Source organism: Saimiri boliviensis, chromosome 9, assembly GCF_048565385.1.
Source record: "Saimiri boliviensis isolate mSaiBol1 chromosome 9, mSaiBol1.pri, whole genome shotgun sequence".
Taxonomy (NCBI): Eukaryota; Metazoa; Chordata; class Mammalia; order Primates; family Cebidae; genus Saimiri; species Saimiri boliviensis.
The window spans coordinates 100,734,790-100,754,805 of NC_133457.1; the positions used below are offsets into that span (position 1 = coordinate 100,734,790).

At 50.4% G+C, this 20,016-nt stretch overlaps 1 protein-coding gene and 1 long non-coding RNA gene across 8 annotated transcripts in view; one reads left to right on the plus strand and one right to left on the minus strand.

Moving 5' to 3' along the window:
• LOC104652021 (uncharacterized) overlaps positions 1 to 20,016 on the minus strand; it is a 107,230-nt gene that overhangs the window by 73,128 nt on the left and 14,086 nt on the right. The gene's annotated exons all lie outside the window — the stretch shown is intronic.
• TGIF2 (TGFB induced factor homeobox 2) lies at positions 4 to 18,687 on the plus strand. 5 transcript variants are annotated; one of them, XM_010342633.2, is made up of 3 exons: positions 4 to 37; positions 5,251 to 5,475; positions 18,001 to 18,687. In XM_010342633.2, exons 2-3 carry the CDS (start codon positions 5,284 to 5,286, stop codon positions 18,520 to 18,522), a joined length of 714 nt encoding a protein of 237 aa, XP_010340935.1. In that variant the 5' UTR covers positions 4 to 37; positions 5,251 to 5,283; the 3' UTR covers positions 18,523 to 18,687. The 5 variants fall into 5 exon arrangements, with proteins under 5 accessions (XP_010340935.1, XP_003932059.1, XP_010340934.1 ...); XM_003932010.3 differs by lacking the exon at positions 4 to 37 and adding an exon at positions 76 to 258; XM_010342632.2 differs by lacking the exon at positions 4 to 37 and adding an exon at positions 76 to 165.

Consider the following 20,016-nt stretch of genomic DNA (forward strand, 5'->3'; position numbering starts at 1 on the left):
TCAGGGGGTGGGCGCAGCTCGCCGCGCTCCGCACAAAGTTTGTTTTCTCCCTCAGGGCGGGTGGGGGAGGGCACGGAGGGCGCGGGGGGAGGAGAGGGGATCTGACGTCAGGCCGCGAGGTGCTTTCCAGCCGCGAGCTGTCAGGCCGAGTGTCAGGCCGGGCAGGTACGCTGCGCGCGCCCCCGGCGCCCCCTGCCCCCCGCCGGGACGTCCAGCGCGGAGCCCTAGGCCGCGTGGACCCGAAAGCCGCTCGGAAAAGTCAGTGCCGGGAGCAAGAGGGGGCCAGATGGGGGTGGGGGCGCGCGGACAACTTGAAAAGTTTCTTTCTCTCAGTCGGGCGGGGGAGGGGGGCGTCGTCCTGGCGCTTGCGGTTGGGGGTGTGTGAGCTCGGAGGTGTTTGTGAGTCTCGACGGCCCCCGAGAGGTGTTTGTGAGTCCCGACGGCGCTGCGGTTCCAGCCCCCGGGAGGAAGCCCGCTCGGGGTCCTGGTGGGGGCCCAGCTCCCTAGGATCCCACCCCGGGAGAGGGCCGCTCCTGCGCCAGACTTGAGTGAGCGCGCGGGGGGGCGGATTTGTTTGGTTTCAAAAGTGCACGTTGCTAACCGCCGGTAGGGCCCCCCCCCACGCCTCGGAGCCAGGGAGGGGGCGGCCAAGAGTGACAGCTGGGGGTGGGGGCCGCGGGAAGGGCTGGGAGCGGGGGGGCCCTGGGGAGCCCGCGCGAGTTCCCCTTTCCTTTGGAACAAAGGAAAGTCTGTCTCCGAGGCATCTGTCACTCCCAGGCGGGCCAAGGAAGCGGGGCGCGTGGGGCCGGCGCCCCGGAGAAAGTTTGTTCGCGCCGGGACCCTCGGGCAGGCCAGGGGTGAGCGGAGCCTCCAGCAGGAGAAACGCTCAGTCTTGGGGGCAGGGGGCGGCCAACATGGAGTCTGGGCGCAAGGCCGGGGGTGGGGGGCGGCGCGGAGGTGGGAGCCCAGCCCCCTCCCCTTCTCTCCCCTCCCCTCCCCCTCTGGGCCGAGTTCGGAGCACAAAGCCGAGCGCGCACGCTCGGCCGGCCCCGCGCCCCGAAGAGTCTGCCAGCCTCAAGCTGCGGGGGAAGGGGGTGGGAACCAAACTTTTTTACTGCCCCGGGACAGACACGTGAGTTTCTTTCTTCGAGAGCCCCCGCCCCACCGGGATGGTGGGCCCACGAGGGAGCTGGTGCGCGGAGTCGGCCTGGGGTGGGGGTGAGGGGCTGAGGGGGTGCAGGCGCCCAGAGCGCCGGCCGATTCCTCGCCGCCCGGGGAGCCATGTGCTCCGACTCGGTCTGGGCCGCGGGAGAGGTTGCGCGCTTTGTCTGAACTGCTGGGAATGCGGGCGTGAGTGCGCCGCCCGGGGGAGTGTCGGGGCCGAGCTAGGGGAGTTGTCAGAAAGTTGGTGCGGGAGTGGCTGCAGGTGGCGTCGTGGGAGTGTGTAGGAGGGTGCATGGGATATTGTATCGAGGGGGTGCTGCCACAGGCCACTGAAGGTAGAACTGATTGCTAGAGTGATGACGCCCGGAGTTTTTCCTGTCGGAGAGATCGGTGTGGGCGGATACAGAAGTTGGGCTTGTTGGCGTGGGTCACAGTTGTTCGGGCTAGGCGTGCGGTCTATAAGCTGTGTGTGTGCCCGCTGTATGTGTCGGTGAAAACCCTAGAGTTTGTAGGGCTTGAGCGATGGGTCAGGCCAGTTATCATAGCGCTGTTGGTTAGTTGCCTGGCGTGTGTCTGGGTGCGGTGTGGGTGTATATATGGGAAATCTCCCAGATGGGCCTGGGATGCAGGACACCCAGGAGAAGTCTGTGTAGACTGAGGGGTCATTTCCCCAGGGCCCACCCGAAGAACCCTGCAGACAGACTTGGCTGGCAGCCAGGGTGGAATTTGTACAGATAACCTTGAGTAAACTTTTCACAGCCGGCGAGTGCTGCATCCCTGAGCCCAGATCCCAGCTGCCCTGGCCACCTAGAAATGTCTGACCTCAGAAAGCAGCCTGCTGGTGGTGCTCTCTGAGGAGTGGCACCTCTAACCAGTGCCTGTCTCACCTCCAGGTGGCCTGGCTGAAAGGGTAGACCCTTCCCTCGAAAGCCTGGCCTAGCCAGCCCAGAGATCTGGGCTTAGGTCCAAGAAGAGGAAACAAAACCTGGGAGATGCCAGAGTCTGTTGGCTGGCCTGCTGGGGAGCTGTTAAAAGGCTGAGAAGGGAGGAGCCTTGAGATCCTGGCATCAGCCTGGCCTAGAACTTTTGCTTTTAAAATGAAAATCTAGCCAGGCAAGGTGGCTTACATCTATAATCCCAGCACTTTGGGAGGCCAAGGCAGGCGGATCACCTGAAGTCAGGAGTTCAAAACCAGTCTGGCCAACATGGCAAAACCCCATCTTTACTAAAAATACACACACACACACACACACACGCACACACCCCTAGCTGGGTGTGGTGGCGCACGCCTGTAGTCCCAGCTATTTGGGAGGCTGAGGCAGGAGAATTGCTCTAAGCCGGGAGACAGGTTGCAGTGAGCCGAGCTCGCACCACTGCACCCCAGCCTGGGCGATGGACCAAGACTCCCATCTCAAAAAAAAAAGAAAAGAAAATTTTTGCATGTGTGAGACCGAACTTTGTCCGGGGCCTGAGCAGCTGAGTTGGGTTATCTAGGGAAAATCCTTCCTTCATTTGACAGGTGAAGAGGGGAGCGTGGCCTCCCAAAGTGCTAGGAGTACAGATGTGAGCCACAGCATTTGGCATTTTTATTATTACTATTTTTTTTCTTTCTTTTTTTTTTTTTTTTTTAGTAGAGACGGGGCTTCACCATCTTGGCCAGGTTGCTCTCGAACTCTGACCTCAGGTGATCCACCCACCTCAGCCTCCCAAAGTGCTGGGATTACAGGCGTGAGCCACCACACCCAGCCCTAATTTTTATTTTGTGTAGAGAAAGGGTCTTTTTACAAATTATTTTTTTAAAGAGGTAGGGTTTCTCCATGTTGGTCAGGCTGGTCTCGAACTCCCAACCTCAGATGATCCGCCCTCCTTGGCCTCCCAAAGTACTGGGATTACAGGCGTGAGCCACCATGCATGGCGAGAAAGGGTCTTAGTATGTTGCCCAGGCTGGTCTTGAACTCCTGGCCTCAAAGGATCTTCCTGCCTTAACCTCCCAAAGCATTTGGATTACAGGCATGAGCCACCACACCTGGCCCAGGATGTTTTTGCACCTTCAGAAAGAAACTCCATACACTTTAGCTACCACTCATCCTTCTACCTCTCAGCCCTAACTGCGGAGCTGTTAGTTAACTAATCTATCCTGCCCCTATAGAGTTAATGATCCATGGAATTATATAACATGTAGTCTCTTATGACTAGCATTTTTCCCTTAGCATAATGCTTTCAAGGACTATCTATGTTGTAGCATGTGTCAAGATTTTTTTTTTTTTAAGATGGAGTTTGGCTCTTGTTGCCCAGGCTGGAGTGCAGTGGCACAGTCCTGGCTCAATGCAACCTCCATCTCCTGGGTTCAAGGAATTCTCCTGCCTCAGCCTCCTGAATAGCTGGGATTACAGCCGCATGCCACCATGCCCAGCTTTCTTTTTTTGAAACAGAGTTTCACTTTGTCACCCAGGCTGGAGTGGAGTGGCACAAACACAATTCACTGCAGCCTTGACCTCCTAGGCTCAAGCAGTTCTGCCTCAGTCCACAAGTAGGTGGGCCTACAGGTAAACACCTCAACACCTGGCTGATTTTTGTATTTTTTTTGTGAGCCACTGTGAGCCACTGTGCTGGCCTTGGGCAGCTTTCTTAATCTCTCTCTCTCTCTCTCTCTTTTTTTTTTTTTTTTTTTTTTGGAGATGGAGTTTCACTCTTGTTACCCAGGCTGGAGTGCAATGACACAATCTCGGCTCACTGCAACCTCCGCCTCCCGGGTTCAGGCAATTCTCCTGCCTCAGCCTCCTGAGTAGCTGGGATTATAGGCATGTGCCACCATGCCCAGCTAATTTTTTGTATTTTTAGTAGAGACGGGGTTTCACCATGTTGACCAGGATGGTCTCGATCTCTTGACCTCGTGATCCACCCACCTCGGCCTCCCAAAGTGCTGGGATTACAGGCTTGAGCCACCGTGCCCGGCCTCAGCTTTCTTAATCTCTTTCTGTTACCTCATCTATGAAATGATGATAATAATAGCTTCTCCCTTATTGAGGACTTATAATGATTAAATGAGATAACATGTAAAATGCTCAGTACAGGCTGGGCACAGTAGCTCACACCTGTAATCCCAGCACTTTGGATGGCTGAGGCCAACAGATCACTTGAGGCCAGGAGTTCTAGACCATCCTGGCCATGGTCAGGTGAAACCCCGTCTCTACCAAAAAATACAGAAAATTAGCCAGGTACAGTGGTGCATGCCTATAATCCCAGCTGCTTGGAGGTTGAGGTGGGAGAATCGCTTGAACCCAGGAGGCAGAGGTTGAAGTGAGTTGAGATGGCACCACTGCACCGTCTCCAAAAAAAAGGCATGGTGGCTCACACCTGTAATCCCAGCACTTTGGGAGGCCAAGGTGAGTGGATTACGAGGTCAGGAATTTGAGACCAGCCTGGCCAACATAATGAAACCCTGTGTCTACTAAAAATACAAAAAACTAGCTGGGCATGGTGGTGGGTGCCTGTAATTCCACCTACATGGGAGGCTGAGGCAGGAGAATCGCTTCAACCTTTGAGGCAGAGGTGTGGTGAACCGAGATCGCACCATTACACTCTAGCCTGGGCGACAGTTCAAGACTCCGTCTAAAAAAAAAAAAGAAAGAAAGAAAGAAAAAATGCTTAGGCCGGTTGTGGTGGCTCACGCCTGTAATCCAAGCGCTTTGGAGGCCAAGGCGGACCGACCAACTGAGGTCGGGAGTTCAAGAACAGCCTGAGCAACATGGTGAAACCCTGTCAAAAAAAAAAAAAAAAGAAAGAAAGAAAAAATGCTCAGTACCAAACATGGAAAACAGTAGACCTCAGTGAAATCTGTGATTATTTCCAGTCCAAGTCCTGCTTGTGAATGAACTGCCATTTGGTAGTCACTTACTGTTCCACGAAATGGAGGAACTTTGAACCCATTCCTTCTAGCTTGCTCTGGCTGTGGTATGGCCTGAGATGCTGAACTGCACCTATCCCATTTCTGGTGTCCCAGGCTCGGGTAATGCTGAGCGTGTTTGGAGACTAGGAAAGGTACTGCATACTAATGATGTTCCCATCCTGTGTCACTTGTCCCAGGCTTACCCAAGGTCCAGCCTAGCCCTAGACACCATGTCAGACAGTGATCTAGGTGAGGACGAAGGCCTCCTCTCCCTGTCGGGCAAAAGGAAGCGCAGGGGAAACCTGCCCAAGGAGTCAGTGAAGATCCTCCGAGACTGGCTGTACTTGCACCGCTACAACGCCTATCCCTCAGAGCAGGAGAAGCTGAGCCTTTCTGGACAGACCAACTTGTCAGTGCTGCAGGTAAGGAGGGGATCTGGATGAGGGGGTAGCAGAAGGACCTGGGTTCTAGTCTTATCCCAGCTGTGTCACTGACTCACTAAGTCTTAGGCCAGTCACTTCTGCTGTCTGGGCTTCAGTTTCTTCTTGGGTTAGGGAGAATATCCACTCTCCGTGTCTTAAAAGAAGACAATGAAATAGGGTCACTGAGGTCAATTTCAGACTTTGGAGAGTTCTGAAGAGGCAGGGAATTAAATGTCAAAGTCTAGGTGTCATCATTAACTTTGGAGCCCAAGGGAAGATGAGAAGGCATCAAGAGTCTAAGATTTGGCCCCCAGCCCCAAAGCAGTATTGGACGAGGACTTGGTTGCAAGGGGCAACTATGATTTGCAGTGTGGTTAAGAGATGAGGCAGAATCACAGTTCAAGAAAGGGGCAGAGTCGGAGGTTCTGCATTTATAACCCAGTTCTGCTTCACGTCTTGATTTCCTCATCTGTAAAGGGGAAGGGGGCACAGAATCCTCCCCTGCCTGGTGGAACTGTTTTAAGGAATAGATTCAGAACTGGATATGAAAGTGCTTTGGAAGCCATACACATGAACACACTCAAAAGATAGCCTTATCCCCTTTTTGTCAGAGTGCAAAGTATTGTCCCCTTTGAATTGCGCCTGTTGCTGACCCGCAGGTGTCTTTGTTCTCCTTTCCTGGTACTGAGGCGGGAACCCTGGACCACCATTGCTTTGCCTCCAGTTTGCCTCTCCCCTTCTTTTTTTTTTTTTTTTGAGACGGAGTTTCACTCTTGTTACCCAGGCTGGAGTGCCATGGCGCGATCTTGGCTCACCGCAACCTCCGCCTCCTGGGATCAACAATTCTCCTGCCTCAGCCTCCTGAGTAGCTGGGATTACAGGCACGTGCCACCATGCCCAGCTAATTTTTTGTATTTTTAGTAGAGACGGCGTTTCACCATGTTGACCAGGATGGTCTCGATGTCTCAACCTCGTGATCCACCCGCCTCGGCCTCCCAAAGTACTGGGATTACAGGCTTGAGCCACCGCGCCTGGCGACACCTCTCCCCTTCTTGGAGACACACTATAGGTCCTTAGCCTAACACCAGAGGCCCAGCCCTGCTCTGCTGGCCCCCACTGCTCCCTTCTGGAGCCTGCCAAACCTCTCCCCCAAGCCCTCCTGTTTCTCTTTCCCCCTCTGTCCTTTCATAGCCTGTTACTCCTTCGGTGCTGTCTCCCCCTCCTTCCCTTATCCCACTCTGAACCTCCCACTTCTTCCCAGCTCCTCTCTTTCCTCCATGTAGAGACATGGTAAGTATTTCAGCCCTCAGAACTCCGGTCACCTGACTTTATACTCTCTGGGCAGTGGTTAATCCGAATATCTGTATGAGAAAGGCTCTAAAGTTACAGATCCTGACTCAGATTCCATCTTCTCCACAAGAGGAGGCCTGGACCTTGGCCAAGTCACTGCCTTCTCTCTGAGCCTCATTATTCCCTCGTCTGAAAAAAAAGGGAGGTGACTGTAGCATTTTTAAGAGTGTAGGGAGGAAGGGATGAGAAGAATTCAAGGCTCACTGGGACCCTGCACAGTGGCTCACACCTGTAATCTCAGCACTTTGGGAGACCTAGGCAGGAGGATCACATGCACCCAGGAGTTTGAGACCAGCCTGGGCAACATAGGGAGACCGCATCTGTACAAAACAAAAAAATTAGCCAGGCATGGTGGTACATACCTGTAGTCTCAGCTGCTTGGGGGGCTAAAGTGGGAGGATCTCTTGATCCCTGGAGGTGGAGGCTGCAGTGAGCTGTTATTGAACCACTGCACTCCAGCATGAGCGACAGAATGAGACTTTGTCTCAGAAGAAAGATCTGGCCCAGTGGCTCATGCCTATAATCCCAGCACTTTGGGCAGCCTAAGCAGGTGGATCATGAGGTCAGGAGTTCAAGACCAGCCTGGCCAAGATGGTGAAACCCCATCCCTACTAAGCATACAAAAATCAGCCAGAGGCCGGGCGTGGTGGCTCACACCTGTAATCCCAGCACTTTGGGAGGCTGAGGCAGGTGGATCACGAGGTCAAGAGATCAAGACCATCTTGGTCAACATGGTGAAACCCTGTCTCTACTAAAAATACAAAAAATTAGCTGGGCATGGTGGCGCGTGTCTGTAATCCTAGCTACTCAGGAGGCTGAGGCAGGAGAATTGCCTGCAGCCAGGAGGCAAAGGATGCGGTGAGCCGAGATTGTGCCATTGTACTCCAGCCTGGGTAACAAGAGCAAAACTCCGTCTCAAAAAAAAAAAAAAAAAAAAAAATCAGCCAGATGTGGTGGCGGATGCCTGTAATCCCAGCTACTTGGGAGGCTGAGGCATAGAATTGCTTAAACCTGGGAGGCAGAGGTTGCAGTAAGCTGAGATGGCACCATGGCTCTCCAGCCTGGGCGGCAGAGAGAGACTTCATCTCAAAGCAAAAAAAGGACAGGTGAGGTGGCTCACACCTATAATCCCAGCACTTTGGGAGGCCGAGGTAGGTGGACCATCTGAGGTTGGGAGTTGGAGACCAGCCTGACCAACATGGAGAAACCCCATACCTACTAAAATACAAAATTAGCCCGGTGTGGTGGCGCATGCTTATAGTCTGAGCTATTCAGGAGGCTGAGGCAGGAGAATTACTTGAACCTGGGAGGTGGAAGTTGTGAGCTGAGATCGAACCATTGTACTCCTGGGCAACAAGAGTGAAACCCTGTCTACAAAAAAAAAAATATTAATGTTCGGTGTTTGGCACACATTGGGTGTTTCTACTGTTTTCAGATTCATCTTTCTGCCTAAGGTACAAAGTTTTGGGCTGGCCCTCCTGGTTGCCCAATAGTGCATGGCGTTTCACAGTGTACCTCCTCAGCATGGAGCTGGGCAGAGTTGGGATCCCAGAGAGGAACCAGACACATTCTTACCCTCAAGGAGTGTCTAGACAGCCTTTTTGCGGGTCTCCCTGCCTTCAGCCTTGTTCATTTAATCCATTCTTTTCAACACAAAATCCCAAATCTGATAGGGTCAGGCACTTGCATACTCTCCTGCCCTCAGAATAGAGTTCAAACTGATATTTGCAGCCTAGGTTTGGGGCTGCTGCTTGTATTCCCAGTGAACCTCATCCTATTCTGTCAAACCACTTGTCATACTCTTGTTAGAATTACTTTTTGTCAGGGACACTTTCTCAAACCTCAGAAATATACTATCTTCTTTTATTTTATTTTATTTTATTTTATTTTATTTTTTTGAGACAGAGTGTTGCTCTGTCACCCAGGATGGAGTACAGGGGTGCAATCTCAGCTCACTGCAATCTCTGCCTCCTGGGTTCAAGCAATTTACCTGCCTCAGCTTTCCAAGGAGCTGGGATTACAGGCACCCACCACTGAGCCAGGCTAATTTTTGTATTTTTAGTAGACACGGGGTTTCGTTCTGTTGGCCAGGCTGGTCTCGAGCTACTGACCTCAAGTGATCCACCTGCCTCAGCCTCCCAAAGTGCTGGGATTACAGGTGTAAGCCACCATGCCCAGCCTAATTTTTGTATTTTAAGTAGAGACAGGGTTTCAATATGGTGGCCAGGCTGGTCTTGTACTCCTGGCCTCAAGTGATACTCCCACCTCCCACCTCAGCCTCCCAAAGTGCAGGGATTACAGGCATAAGCCACCATGCCTAGCCCATCCTATGAAAGAAAACATTCTTCATGGACCCATCTCCCCCCAAGATAATAACTTGAATCATTTTTATCACATCATTTATGTAAAACATAAAACTGGGTATTAAAAAACACTTCTTTTTGCTTTTGTTTTTATACCTAACCTTAAACAGTTTTCCAAAGTAGATAAATGTAAAAACCATGACATTCCACCTGACTGTGTTAACTGAAAATGGCAGGTGGTGTTTTGCTGACTGCACTGTGGGATGTGGTGTGACAAAGACACAGACTCAGCAGTATAGGTCTGGATGGCCCTGATGCCCCTACTGGTGATGAAAATGGAAACCCAAAGCCAAACATCCATCTAGAGAACTGGTGAACCCTTTAAGGTGACACATCCACAGATCCCACCTGGAGAAATGTGAATCTAAGGACAGGAGACCAGGCATCCCCTGAAGGGTGGGGACCCATGGTGGCCACCTGCTCTAGAGTCATGCTGACAATTAAGAGCAGTGGGGACCACCCACCCCTCCTTGATGTAAAACGACCATAAATCCCATGTTAGCCCCAGCTGCACACCTCTCTGATAACTCCTCCCAGCTAGCTTATTGCCCTCAGCTCATTTGGTCAATTAACATCTCCTGTACATATAACCCTTAAATATTTCAGGGTTTTGGCTTCTTTCTTACCCTCATCTAAATCATCATTATCTGATCACAATCATTTATCACTCCCAGATTTAAAACCCTTCAGGCCAGGCACAGTGGTTTATGCCTGTAATTCCAGCACTTTGGGAGGCTGAGGCAGGCAGATCACTTAAGGCCAGGTGTTCAAGACGAACCTGGTTAACATGGTTAAGCTCTTCAATACTAAAAATACAAAAATAGTCTGGCATGGTGGCACATGGCTGTAACCCTGGCTACTCAGGAGACTGAGGTATAAGAATCACTTGAACCAGGAGATGGAGATTGCAGTGAGATCACGTCCTGCACTCCAGCCTGGTCTAAAAAAAAATTTTTTTTTTTAAGAACGCTTCAATGGACTGGCAGAGTAACTGACTACTTTGGGAGGCTAGGGGGAGAGAATTTCTTGAGCCCAGAAGTTTGAGGCTGCAGTGAGCGATGATCTTGCTACTGCCCTCCAACCTAGATGGCAGAGCGAGACCCTATCTCTAAAAGGAAAATAAAAGACTGGGTGTGGGTGCAGTGGCTTATGCCTGTAATCCCAGCACTTTGGGAGGCCAAGGTGGATGGATCACCTGAGGTCAGGAGTTCAAGACCAGCCTGGCCAACATAATGAAACCCCATCTTACTAAAAATATAAAAATTAGGTGGTTGTGGTGCCACATGCCTATAATCCCAGCTACTCAAGAGGCTGAGGCAGAATTGCTTGAACCAGGGAGGTAGAGGTTGCAGTGAGCAGATACCACACCACTGCATGCCAGCTTAGGCAACAGAGCGAGACTCCATCTCAAAAAAAAAAAAAAAAATTAGCTGGGCACGGTAGCTGAAGCCTGTAATCCCAGTTACTTGGGAGGCTGAGGCAGGAGAATTGTTTAAACCTGGGAGGCAGAGATTGTAGTAAGCTAAGATTGTGCCATTGCACTCTAGCCTGGACAACAGAGTGAGAGTCCATCTCAAAAAAAGAAAAAACAAAAACAAGTCTTCAGTGGCTTCTGCCAACCTAATGAAATCACCTACCCGTGTCTAGGTCTTGAACATCAACCCTGGTCCCCCACCTTCCTGCTATACTGATCCACCTCCCCAGACCATTTTCCTCCCACCCCTGACCAGAAGGCTGCTAGCCCCTAAAGGAGCTGTGTGTTCCTGCAGCAGATAGACGAGGGCAGAGCACTGGACACTAAACTGCAATTGCTTTTAGACTACCAAATTCTAGAGATACGGAGAGTAGTGACCTAGTTTTGTTTATAGTTATAGCCCTAATGTAGCTCATTGCTTGGTATCTGGTAGGCAAGTGCTCAGTAAATAATGTTGAAGTGGCAGAAAAAGACTATATAAAAGTGTTGGAGAAGTCAACAGGCAAGACCTCAGAAGTAAGGAAATGTAATGGCTCCTAATCATGAAAAATTGCCTAGGCCGGGCGCAGTGGCTCAAGCCTGTAATCACAGCACTTTGGGAGGCCGAGGCGGGTGGATCATGAGGTCAAGAGATCGAGACCATCCTGGTTAACATCGTGAAACCCCGTCTCTACTAAAAATACAAAAAATTAGCTGGGCATGTTGGCGCGTGCCTGTAATCCCAGCTACTCAGGAGGCTGAGGCAGGAGAATTGCTTGAACCCAGGAGGCTGAGGCAGGAGAATTGCTTGAACCCGGGAGGCGGAGGTTGCGGTGAGCCGAGATCACGCCATTGCACTCCAGCCTGGGTAACGAGAGCGAAACTCCGTCTCAAAAAAAAAAAAAAGAAAAATTGCCTAAAGCCTGGGGGCATCATTTTTTCCAGTATTTATTTATTTTTATTTACTTTTTTGAGACGGAGTCTCACTCTGTCGCCCAGTCTGGAGTGCGGTGGCAGGATCTCGGCTCACTGCAACCTCTGCCACTCAGGTTCAAGCGATTCTCCTGCCCTAGCCTCCTCAGTAGCTGGGATTACAGCTGCCTGACACCGTGCCCTGCTAATGTTTATAGTTTTAGTGGAGACGGGGTTTCACCATGTTGGTCAGGCTGGTCTCGAACTCTTGACCTCATTATCCACTCACCTTGGCCTCAAAAGTGCTGGATTACAGACATGAGCCACCGCATCCGGCCTCCTGTATTTACTTTTTAAATTTCATTTTCCATTGTGAACATTAAAGAATATCTATAAAAGCAGTGTGTAGTGGCTCACACCTGTAATCCCAGCATTTTGGGAGGCTGAGTTAGGCAAATCACTTGAGGCCAGGAGTTGGAGACCAGCCTGGCCAACATGGTGGAACCCCGTCTCTACTAAAAATAGTCCCAACTACTTGGGAAACTGAGGCAGGAGAATCACTTGAACCCCAGTGTGGTGGAGGTTGCATGAGCCAAGATCACACCACTGCACTCCAGCCTGGTCTACAGAGCAAGACTCTGTCTTAAAAAAATCCCACCGGAAAAAAAAGGGAAAAAAAAAACCCTCACAAAAGTAAGAGAATACTATCATCAACCACCAACACCAGTCACTTTACTTGAACAAATACCTACATTTTGCCAAGCTTATTTCATCTCTCCCTGGGGGTATCTCTTTTGACGGTCTCTGTTAACCCGCCCAGGAGCGACTTCATTAGCAAATCAGTGAGTCACTTAACTAACTGGTTTGCTGGTACTTGCCCGGGGCTAGGCAGTTGGGAGGGTTGGGGGAAAAAAAAAGTCTTGTAGGAAGGTGAGGTAGCTCACACCTGTAATCCTAGCACTTTGGGAAGGCTGCAGTGGGTAGGTCACCTGAGGTCAGGAGTTCAAGACCAGCCTGTCCAACATAGTGAAACATTGTCTCTACTAAAAATACAAAAATTAGCCAGGTATGCTGGCACATGCTTGTAATCCCAGCTGCTTGGGAAGCTGAAGCAGGAGAATTGCTTGAACCCAGGAGGTGGAGGTTGCAGTGAGCCGAGATCTTACCATTGCATTCCAGCCTAGGCAAGAAGCAAGACTCTGTCTTAAAAAAAAAAAAAAAAAAAAACAAGGTGATTATATTACAGACAGCTGCCTTCAAGAACACCTGGATACAGCAGTCCCAGTGTAAATGTTGGTACCATGATGTTTGGGAAAGGCCCCTTGGCGCCTTCACTTCCTTGACATGAAAATGAGAGGGCTTGTTCCTGCCTTGATTAGCTGCAGCTTCCAGCTTCAAGGCCTTTGTCAGCCTCATGGTGCTCCTCCTACCCCCATTTGCCACAGTGATTCCTCCCTTGTCCTTCATCTCAGCAGCCTTTCAGATAGAGCCTTGTTTCCTGGAAGAGGACAGCTTTCAGGCCCCTAGCCTATGTTCTGCCACATAAATCAGAGTTCACCTTGGCTTCCTTCCTACAATCTCCCCAAGGACCTTCAGTGAGGACAAATCACAGGATCTTTTCCTGACTTAGGCACAGGCAGGGCAGCTGGAAGGGGCTGCAAAAGGGGTACTGGCAGCCACTCAGTCCCCCTGCCTTGCCTTGCCCAGCCCCTCAGCTGTGCATTTTTCTGGGCTAAGAAGACAAAACAGACAGATGCTAGGCTGCCAAATGCTCTGAACAGGACAGGCTTGTGGGGGAGTGTGTGGAGGGGGTGTTTTTCTGTTCTCTGAATCCTCAGCCAAAATGGGAGGTGCCATTAGGGGCTAGGTTCCCACACAGATGCCAAGGAATGCCCAGGCTCCCATCCCTGAGACTGCCTGCTCAACAACACTCCTTACTTTGCCTAACCCAGGTCACTGTGGCCTGACCACTTTTCCCCTGTATCCAGGACTGAGGTGGAGAGGAGCAGTGCACTCCTGCAGCACAGTTATGGGAGGAGGCAGCTGTGGGAGGGAGGGAAAGAAGGCCACAGGTGCAGCTCCTGTGTAAGGAGGCCTCCCTCTCACTCTTCTTCAGCTGACAGTGGGGTGGCTGCCCAGAACCAGGCTATCTGGATGAAACCTAGCTTTTGCACTTGTGACCTTGAACAAGTTTCTGAATCTCTCTGATCTCTGTTTCTTCAACAGAGATCGTCATAAAACCTGTCTGATAGGCTGAGATTGAATGAATAATTAGATATGAAATGTGAATAGCACGTGAAGCCAGGCATGGTGGCTCACACCTGTAATCCCAACACTTTGGGAGGTCAAAGTGAGCAGATCACCTGAAGTCAGGAGCTAAGATACCAACCTGGCAAACATGGGGAAACCCTGTCTCTACTAAAAATATATATATACAAAAATTAGCTGGGCATGGTGGTTGGCACCTGTAAGTAATCCCAGCTACTATGGAGGCTGAGGCGGGAGAATCTCTTAAACCTGGGAAGCAGAGGTTGCAGTGAGTCGAGATCGCACCACTGCACTCCAGCCTGGGCAATAGAGTGAGACTGTCTCAAAAAACAGAACAAAACAGAAGAGCACCTGATATATTTTGTGTTCAAATGGTTGCTATTGAGATTATGATGTTTATTACTCAGCTGTCCCCTCTGTTCCTCTGGAAAGATACAGCAAAGCTGGCCAGGCGCACTGGCTCATACCTATAATCCCAGCACTTTGAGAGGCTGAGGGAGGCGCACTGCTTGAGTCCAGGAGTTCAAGACCAGCCTGGCCAAGATGGTGAAAAACAAAACAAAACAAAAAACAGCACAGCAAAGCAGTGAAGGCCCGAAAGCCAAGAGGCCTGGTTTTAAATCCCAGCTGTGTACTGGGAGGTTGTGTGACTGGACAAGGGCTTTCTTCTCTTTGAGTTCAGTTCTCTCTAGTACGTGGGGGACACCATCCTCTATCCTCCAGGCTTGAATGCAGATTAAACATAATGCAAGTGAGGTGGCTGGCCTGATACTGCTATCAAAAGTGTTTAAGCCAGGCACACTGGCTCATGTCTGTAATCCTAGCACTTTGGGAGGCCAAGGCAGGTGGATCACAAGGTCAGGAGATCGAGACCATCCTGGCTAACATGGTGAAACCCCATCTCTACTAAAAATACAAAAAATTAGCTGGGCATAGTGGCACACGCCTGTAGTCGCAGCCACTCGGGAGGCTGATGCAGGAGAATTGCTTGAACCCGGAAGGCGGAGGTTGCAGTGAGTTGAGATTACACCACTGTACTCCAGCCTGGGTGATGGGGCAAAACTCTGTCTCAAAACAAACAAACAAAAACCACACACATAAAAACAGGTGTTTGAATAAGTTTGTTCCCTTCATCCCACCTAGTTGTTGAGCCCTTCCTCCTTTTTTTTTTTTTTTTTTTTTGTGTCGGCTACAGTGCGGTGGTATGATTTCAGTTCACTGCAACCTCTACCTCCTGGGTTCAAGCAATTCTCTCTTGAGTCTCCCAAGTATCTGGGACTATAGGCACATGCAACTGTGCCTGGCTAAGCCCTTGCTCTCTTTAGGGTTTTCCTGCAGCTCTAGTCAGTATTTGGCTCAGCTAGCATCCACTGAGGCCTGCTGGCATGTGTGTGCAGGAGCCTTGCAGCCTGACAGGACAAAGGCCTGGTGCTGTCTTTGAGTCACCTGTGGAATAGATGCCAGCTGTAGTTAGCTAGGCTGGGAGAAAAGACACAGGACCAGAAAGACCTAGAGTGTGAAATTTCAGTCATGCCACCATATAGACCACTTAATGGTTTTCCGTGGTGCTCTGGCCTGATAACCCTGCCCACCTGTAAGCTCATCAGCTACCATTCCCTGCTGCTGTTGGTTCCTTAAGCCAACCCTTTCCTCCCTTCATTCAGCTGCGTTGGAGGACCATAGAGGTGAAAAAGGGCAGATGAGAACTCCACGGCCAGGGCCTTTCCTTGGAATTGTCTAGAACGTTCTTAGCTTTCTGTATGGCTCTTCCTTACCCTTACGTCTTAGCCTTCCAGAACCCTTAGCTATGGGAGTTTATCTTTATAAACCCCTCCCATTACCCTTTATTCCAGTTTCCCTTCTGGTGCTTACTGGTGGTTATTCACCTAGCTGTTGATCGTCAGTCTCCATGACTAGGTGCACTGTAAGCTCCATAGGGTAGAGTGCACATCTGTTTAGTTCACAAAGGCATCCCTGCACCGATAACTGGGCCCTCAAATTATTTGATAGCAGGCAGGCACTCAAATAATATTTGAATGAGCGAGAAGCCTTGAAAGGGAGAGCAGCAGGAAGGTGAGAAGCTCTAACTAACTTGACTTTTTTTTTTTTTTCTTTTGAGAGGAGTCTCACTCTGTCACCCAGGCTGGAGTGCAATGGCATGGTCTCAGCTTGCTGCAACCTCTGTCTCCCGGGTTCAAACTCCTGCCTGAGCCACCCGAGTAGCTACAGGTGCCTGCTGCCACACCTGGCTAATTTTTGTGGTTTTAGTGATAATGAAGATGTTTCACTGTGTTGGCCAGGCTGATCTCAAACTCCTTACCTTGTGATCCGCCTACCTCAGCCTCCCAAAGTGCTGGGATTACGGGCATGAGCCACCAAGCCTGGCTGGCCTTTTTTTTTTTTTTTTTTTTTTTTTTTGAGACAAGTTCTCAAGCTGTCACCCAAGCTGGAGTATAGTGGCACAGTCACAGCTCACTGCAGCCTCATCCTCCTGGGCTCAATTCATCCTTTCACCTCAGCCTCCCAAGTAGCTGGGTCTACAGATATGCATCACCATACCCAGTTAATTTTCATACTTTTTGTAAAGACTGGGATTTGCCATGTTGCCCAGGCTGATATAGAACTCTTGGGCGAAAACCATCCACCCACCTTGGCCTCCCAAAGTACTGGGACTGCAGGCGTGAGCTACAGCACCCAGCATGACTCAATGCACTGGCATGATGATGGCTCACTACAGCCTCAGCCTCCCTGGCCTCAGCTGATGCTCCCACCTCAGCCTCCCAGGTAGCTGGGACTATAGGACACACAGTATCACAACAGCTAATTGTATTTTTTTTAGAGATACGGTTTCACAATGTTGCCCAGGCTAGTCTCAAACCCCTGGGCTCAAGTGATCTGCCCACCTTGGCCTCCCAAAGCTCTGGAATTACAGGTGTGAGCCACTGTGCCCAGCCAGGGGGGGGTCTTATTGTTTAGGTTCTGGAATCTAGACTTGATTCTGTAGACAGTAAGAGACAAATGGCAGTTTTCTAGAACAGGAATGACAGCTGTGGCATTTTCAAAAGAGAACTGACAACCAGTAAAGAGATTAGACTGGAGAGCTGCGAAGCTAGGGGCTATGCAAGAGTTCAGAGATGGGGGCAGGGTACTAGAGGTGTCCCCCAAACCACATGCATACTACTTAATGGTGGGAAATTTTATGCTTCTAAACAATCAGCTAGATGGGAATGGGGTCAGAGTTAGTGGTAGCTTTCTCAGCAGCATGTAGAAAGAAAGACGAGGATGTTGGTTGAATGCATGTTCTGCTGAGGCTGCTAGTCCTGGTACTGCTCGGAAATAAGAAAGACTTTCTTCCAGGCCAGGCACAGTGGCTCAGGCCTATAATCTCTGCACTTTGGGCCACTGCACTCTAGCCTGGCAACAGAGTAAGACTCAGTCTCAAAAAAAAAAAAAAAAAAGCAGCAAATCCTCCCGCAAAGAGGTAAACTTCAGTTACCATGCTTAGCTCCAGCCACATGGGGTTTTTTATTTGCTTGCTTGCTTTTTTGAGACTTGCTTTGTCATTCAGGCTGGAGTGCAGTGGCGTAATCTAGGCTCACTGCAACCTCCTCCTCTTGGGTTCAAGCTGTTCTCCTGCCTCAGCCTCCTAAGTAGCTGGGATTACAGGCGCCCGCCACCACGCCTAGCTAATTTTTGTGTTTTTAGTAGAGACAGGGTTTCACCATGTTGGCCAGGCTGGTGTATGTTCTTATTTAACCCTCTTTGTGCACTATGAACCTGTGTTGTTTTCTGCTGTGTTCCTGGGTCCTGGGAATAGTAAGTACTTCATAGCTGTTTGTTTTGCCTTATTTTGAAACAGGGTCTTGTTCTGTTGCCCAATCTAGAATCCAGTGGTGTGATCATAGCTCATTGCAGCATACACCTCATAGGTTCAAGTGATCTTCCCACTTCAGCCTCCTGAGTAGTTGGGACCACAGGGACGCACCACTACACCTGGCTAATTTCTTTGGTAGAAACAGGGTTCCCCTGTGTTGCCCAGACTGGTCTTGAACTCCTGGACTTAAGCAATCCTCCCGTTTTGGCCTCCCAAAATGTTGGGATTACAGGTATAAGCCACTGCGCCCAGCCCATAGCTGTTTGTGATTGAGCAAACTGATCAGTCTTGTATATTTATTCCAGATATGTAACTGGTTCATCAATGCCCGCCGGCGGCTTCTCCCAGACATGCTTCGGAAGGACGGCAAAGACCCTAATCAGTTTACCATTTCCCGCCGCGGGGGTAAGGCCTCAGATGTGGCCCTCCCCCGTGGCAGCAGCCCCTCAGTGCTGGCTGTGTCTGTCCCAGCCCCCACCAATGTGCTCTCCCTGTCTGTGTGCTCCATGCCTCTCCACTCAGGCCAGGGGGAAAAGCCAGCAGCTCCCTTCCCACGAGGGGAGCTGGAATCCCCCAAGCCCCTGGTGACCCCTGGTAGCACACTCACCCTGCTGACCAGGGCTGAGGCCGGAAGCCCCACAGGTGGACTCTTCAACACACCACCACCCACACCCCCAGAGCAGGACAAAGAGGACTTCAGCAGCTTCCAGCTGCTGGTGGAGGTGGCGCTACAGAGGGCTGCCGAGATGGAGCTTCAGAAGCAGCAGGACCCATCCCTTCCATTACTGCACACTCCCATCCCTTTAGTCTCTGAAAATCCCCAGTAGCTGTCTGCCAAGAGGGGTGCTCAAGGCTCAAGCCAGCTGTTCTGGGTTTCTGTTTTGGTTCCCTTTCATGCAGAGGGTTTTCTATGGATCACTGCCAAACATTGGGATCATCTCCTCTGTGCAGAGGTCTTCAGCAGGAAGATGCCATTTGGCACCACTGCACTGTGATGGGGGACCTCTCCTCTGCTGACTCTGCCGTTTCTCCAGGCCTCCCCTCAGTGATGAGACCAAGAGATCGGAGACAAGCATGGTGCTGCTGCTGCTGCTGCTTCTCCAGAGAATCCCTGGGACACCTTTGTTCCAGCCTGGTTTCCTGGGCAGGGCTCAGGAAAGCTGCCAAGTTCAGTCCTATGTTGGGTCCAAGCTACCCCTGCGCTGTTTCTGTCAAGCCAGGTGTGGACATTCCAAGTTCATATGCGTGAACAAAAGAAGAGGAACCCAGTGGATGTACCGGAACCGACTCCAGTTGAATGTTAGATTTTTGCTAAACTGTTTTGTTTTTCCCTTTTTTGCTGTGGTTTACATTCACAGCAGTAGTTAGCCCAGGTGTGGGGAACAAGAGTGCACTGCATGATAAGAGTTCTGGTGAACTGGGAAGGACCCACCACTGTAACTGGGGATTGTTTTGCAAGAAAGGAGTATTTTTATTTTGGGGACCAGCTAAGTCTCTGCAGTAGTGTGAAATTTCAAATGGTTGTTTTGGTTTACCAGAAAAAGGCAAAAAAAACAACTGTATGAGTGCATTGGCTTTTCTGCCACAGGCACAGAAGGGTAGAAAGCCACAGCAGGGGGCAGTCCAGCAGAATGTGACTAAACCTAGGCACCGAGCAGAGAAGGATAAGATGAAAAGGTGTTTGCTTTTTCTTTTAATTTGTATTGTAGTTTTTTTTGGGGGGTGGGGGAAGTAAACTAGACTGAAGCAATGGATTTTTTTTTCTTTTTTCTTTAATATTTTTCCCTTTGTTCTTGAACACTGCCCTGTACCCTGAATTTTGAATTCCTTTAGGAACTTGGATTAGAGGGGCTCGAATATCGGAAGCTCCCATCACCTCCTACTTGGAGAGAAGTGAGCCATCTGCTGGTCAGGAAGTCCTCCAAACGGGCAGCTCTTTTTCACAATGGTGGCTACTTGGGGAAAGCAGGAATAGTGTCCTGCCGAGGAACCGCCTTGAGAGGAGGCTGGGGCTGAAAAAGGGTTAGAAGCATGCTAACTGGGAGTGTCTTTGTTTCACCTTTCTCTTAAACTAGAGTTGCAGGGGCTCCTGACCTGAACTTGCCAGTGAAACAGATGACAATTGGTCGTCTGCTCTTTCCTCTCCCCAATTTTTGTTTTGCCTTTTTTTTTTTTTTTTTTTTTTTTTGAGACGGAGTCCCACTGTCACCAAGGCTGGAGTACAGTGGTGCGATCTTGGCTCACTGCAACCTCCGCCTCCTGAGTTCAAGCAATTCTCTGCCTTAGCCGCCCAAGTAGCTGGGATTACAGGTGCCTGCCAC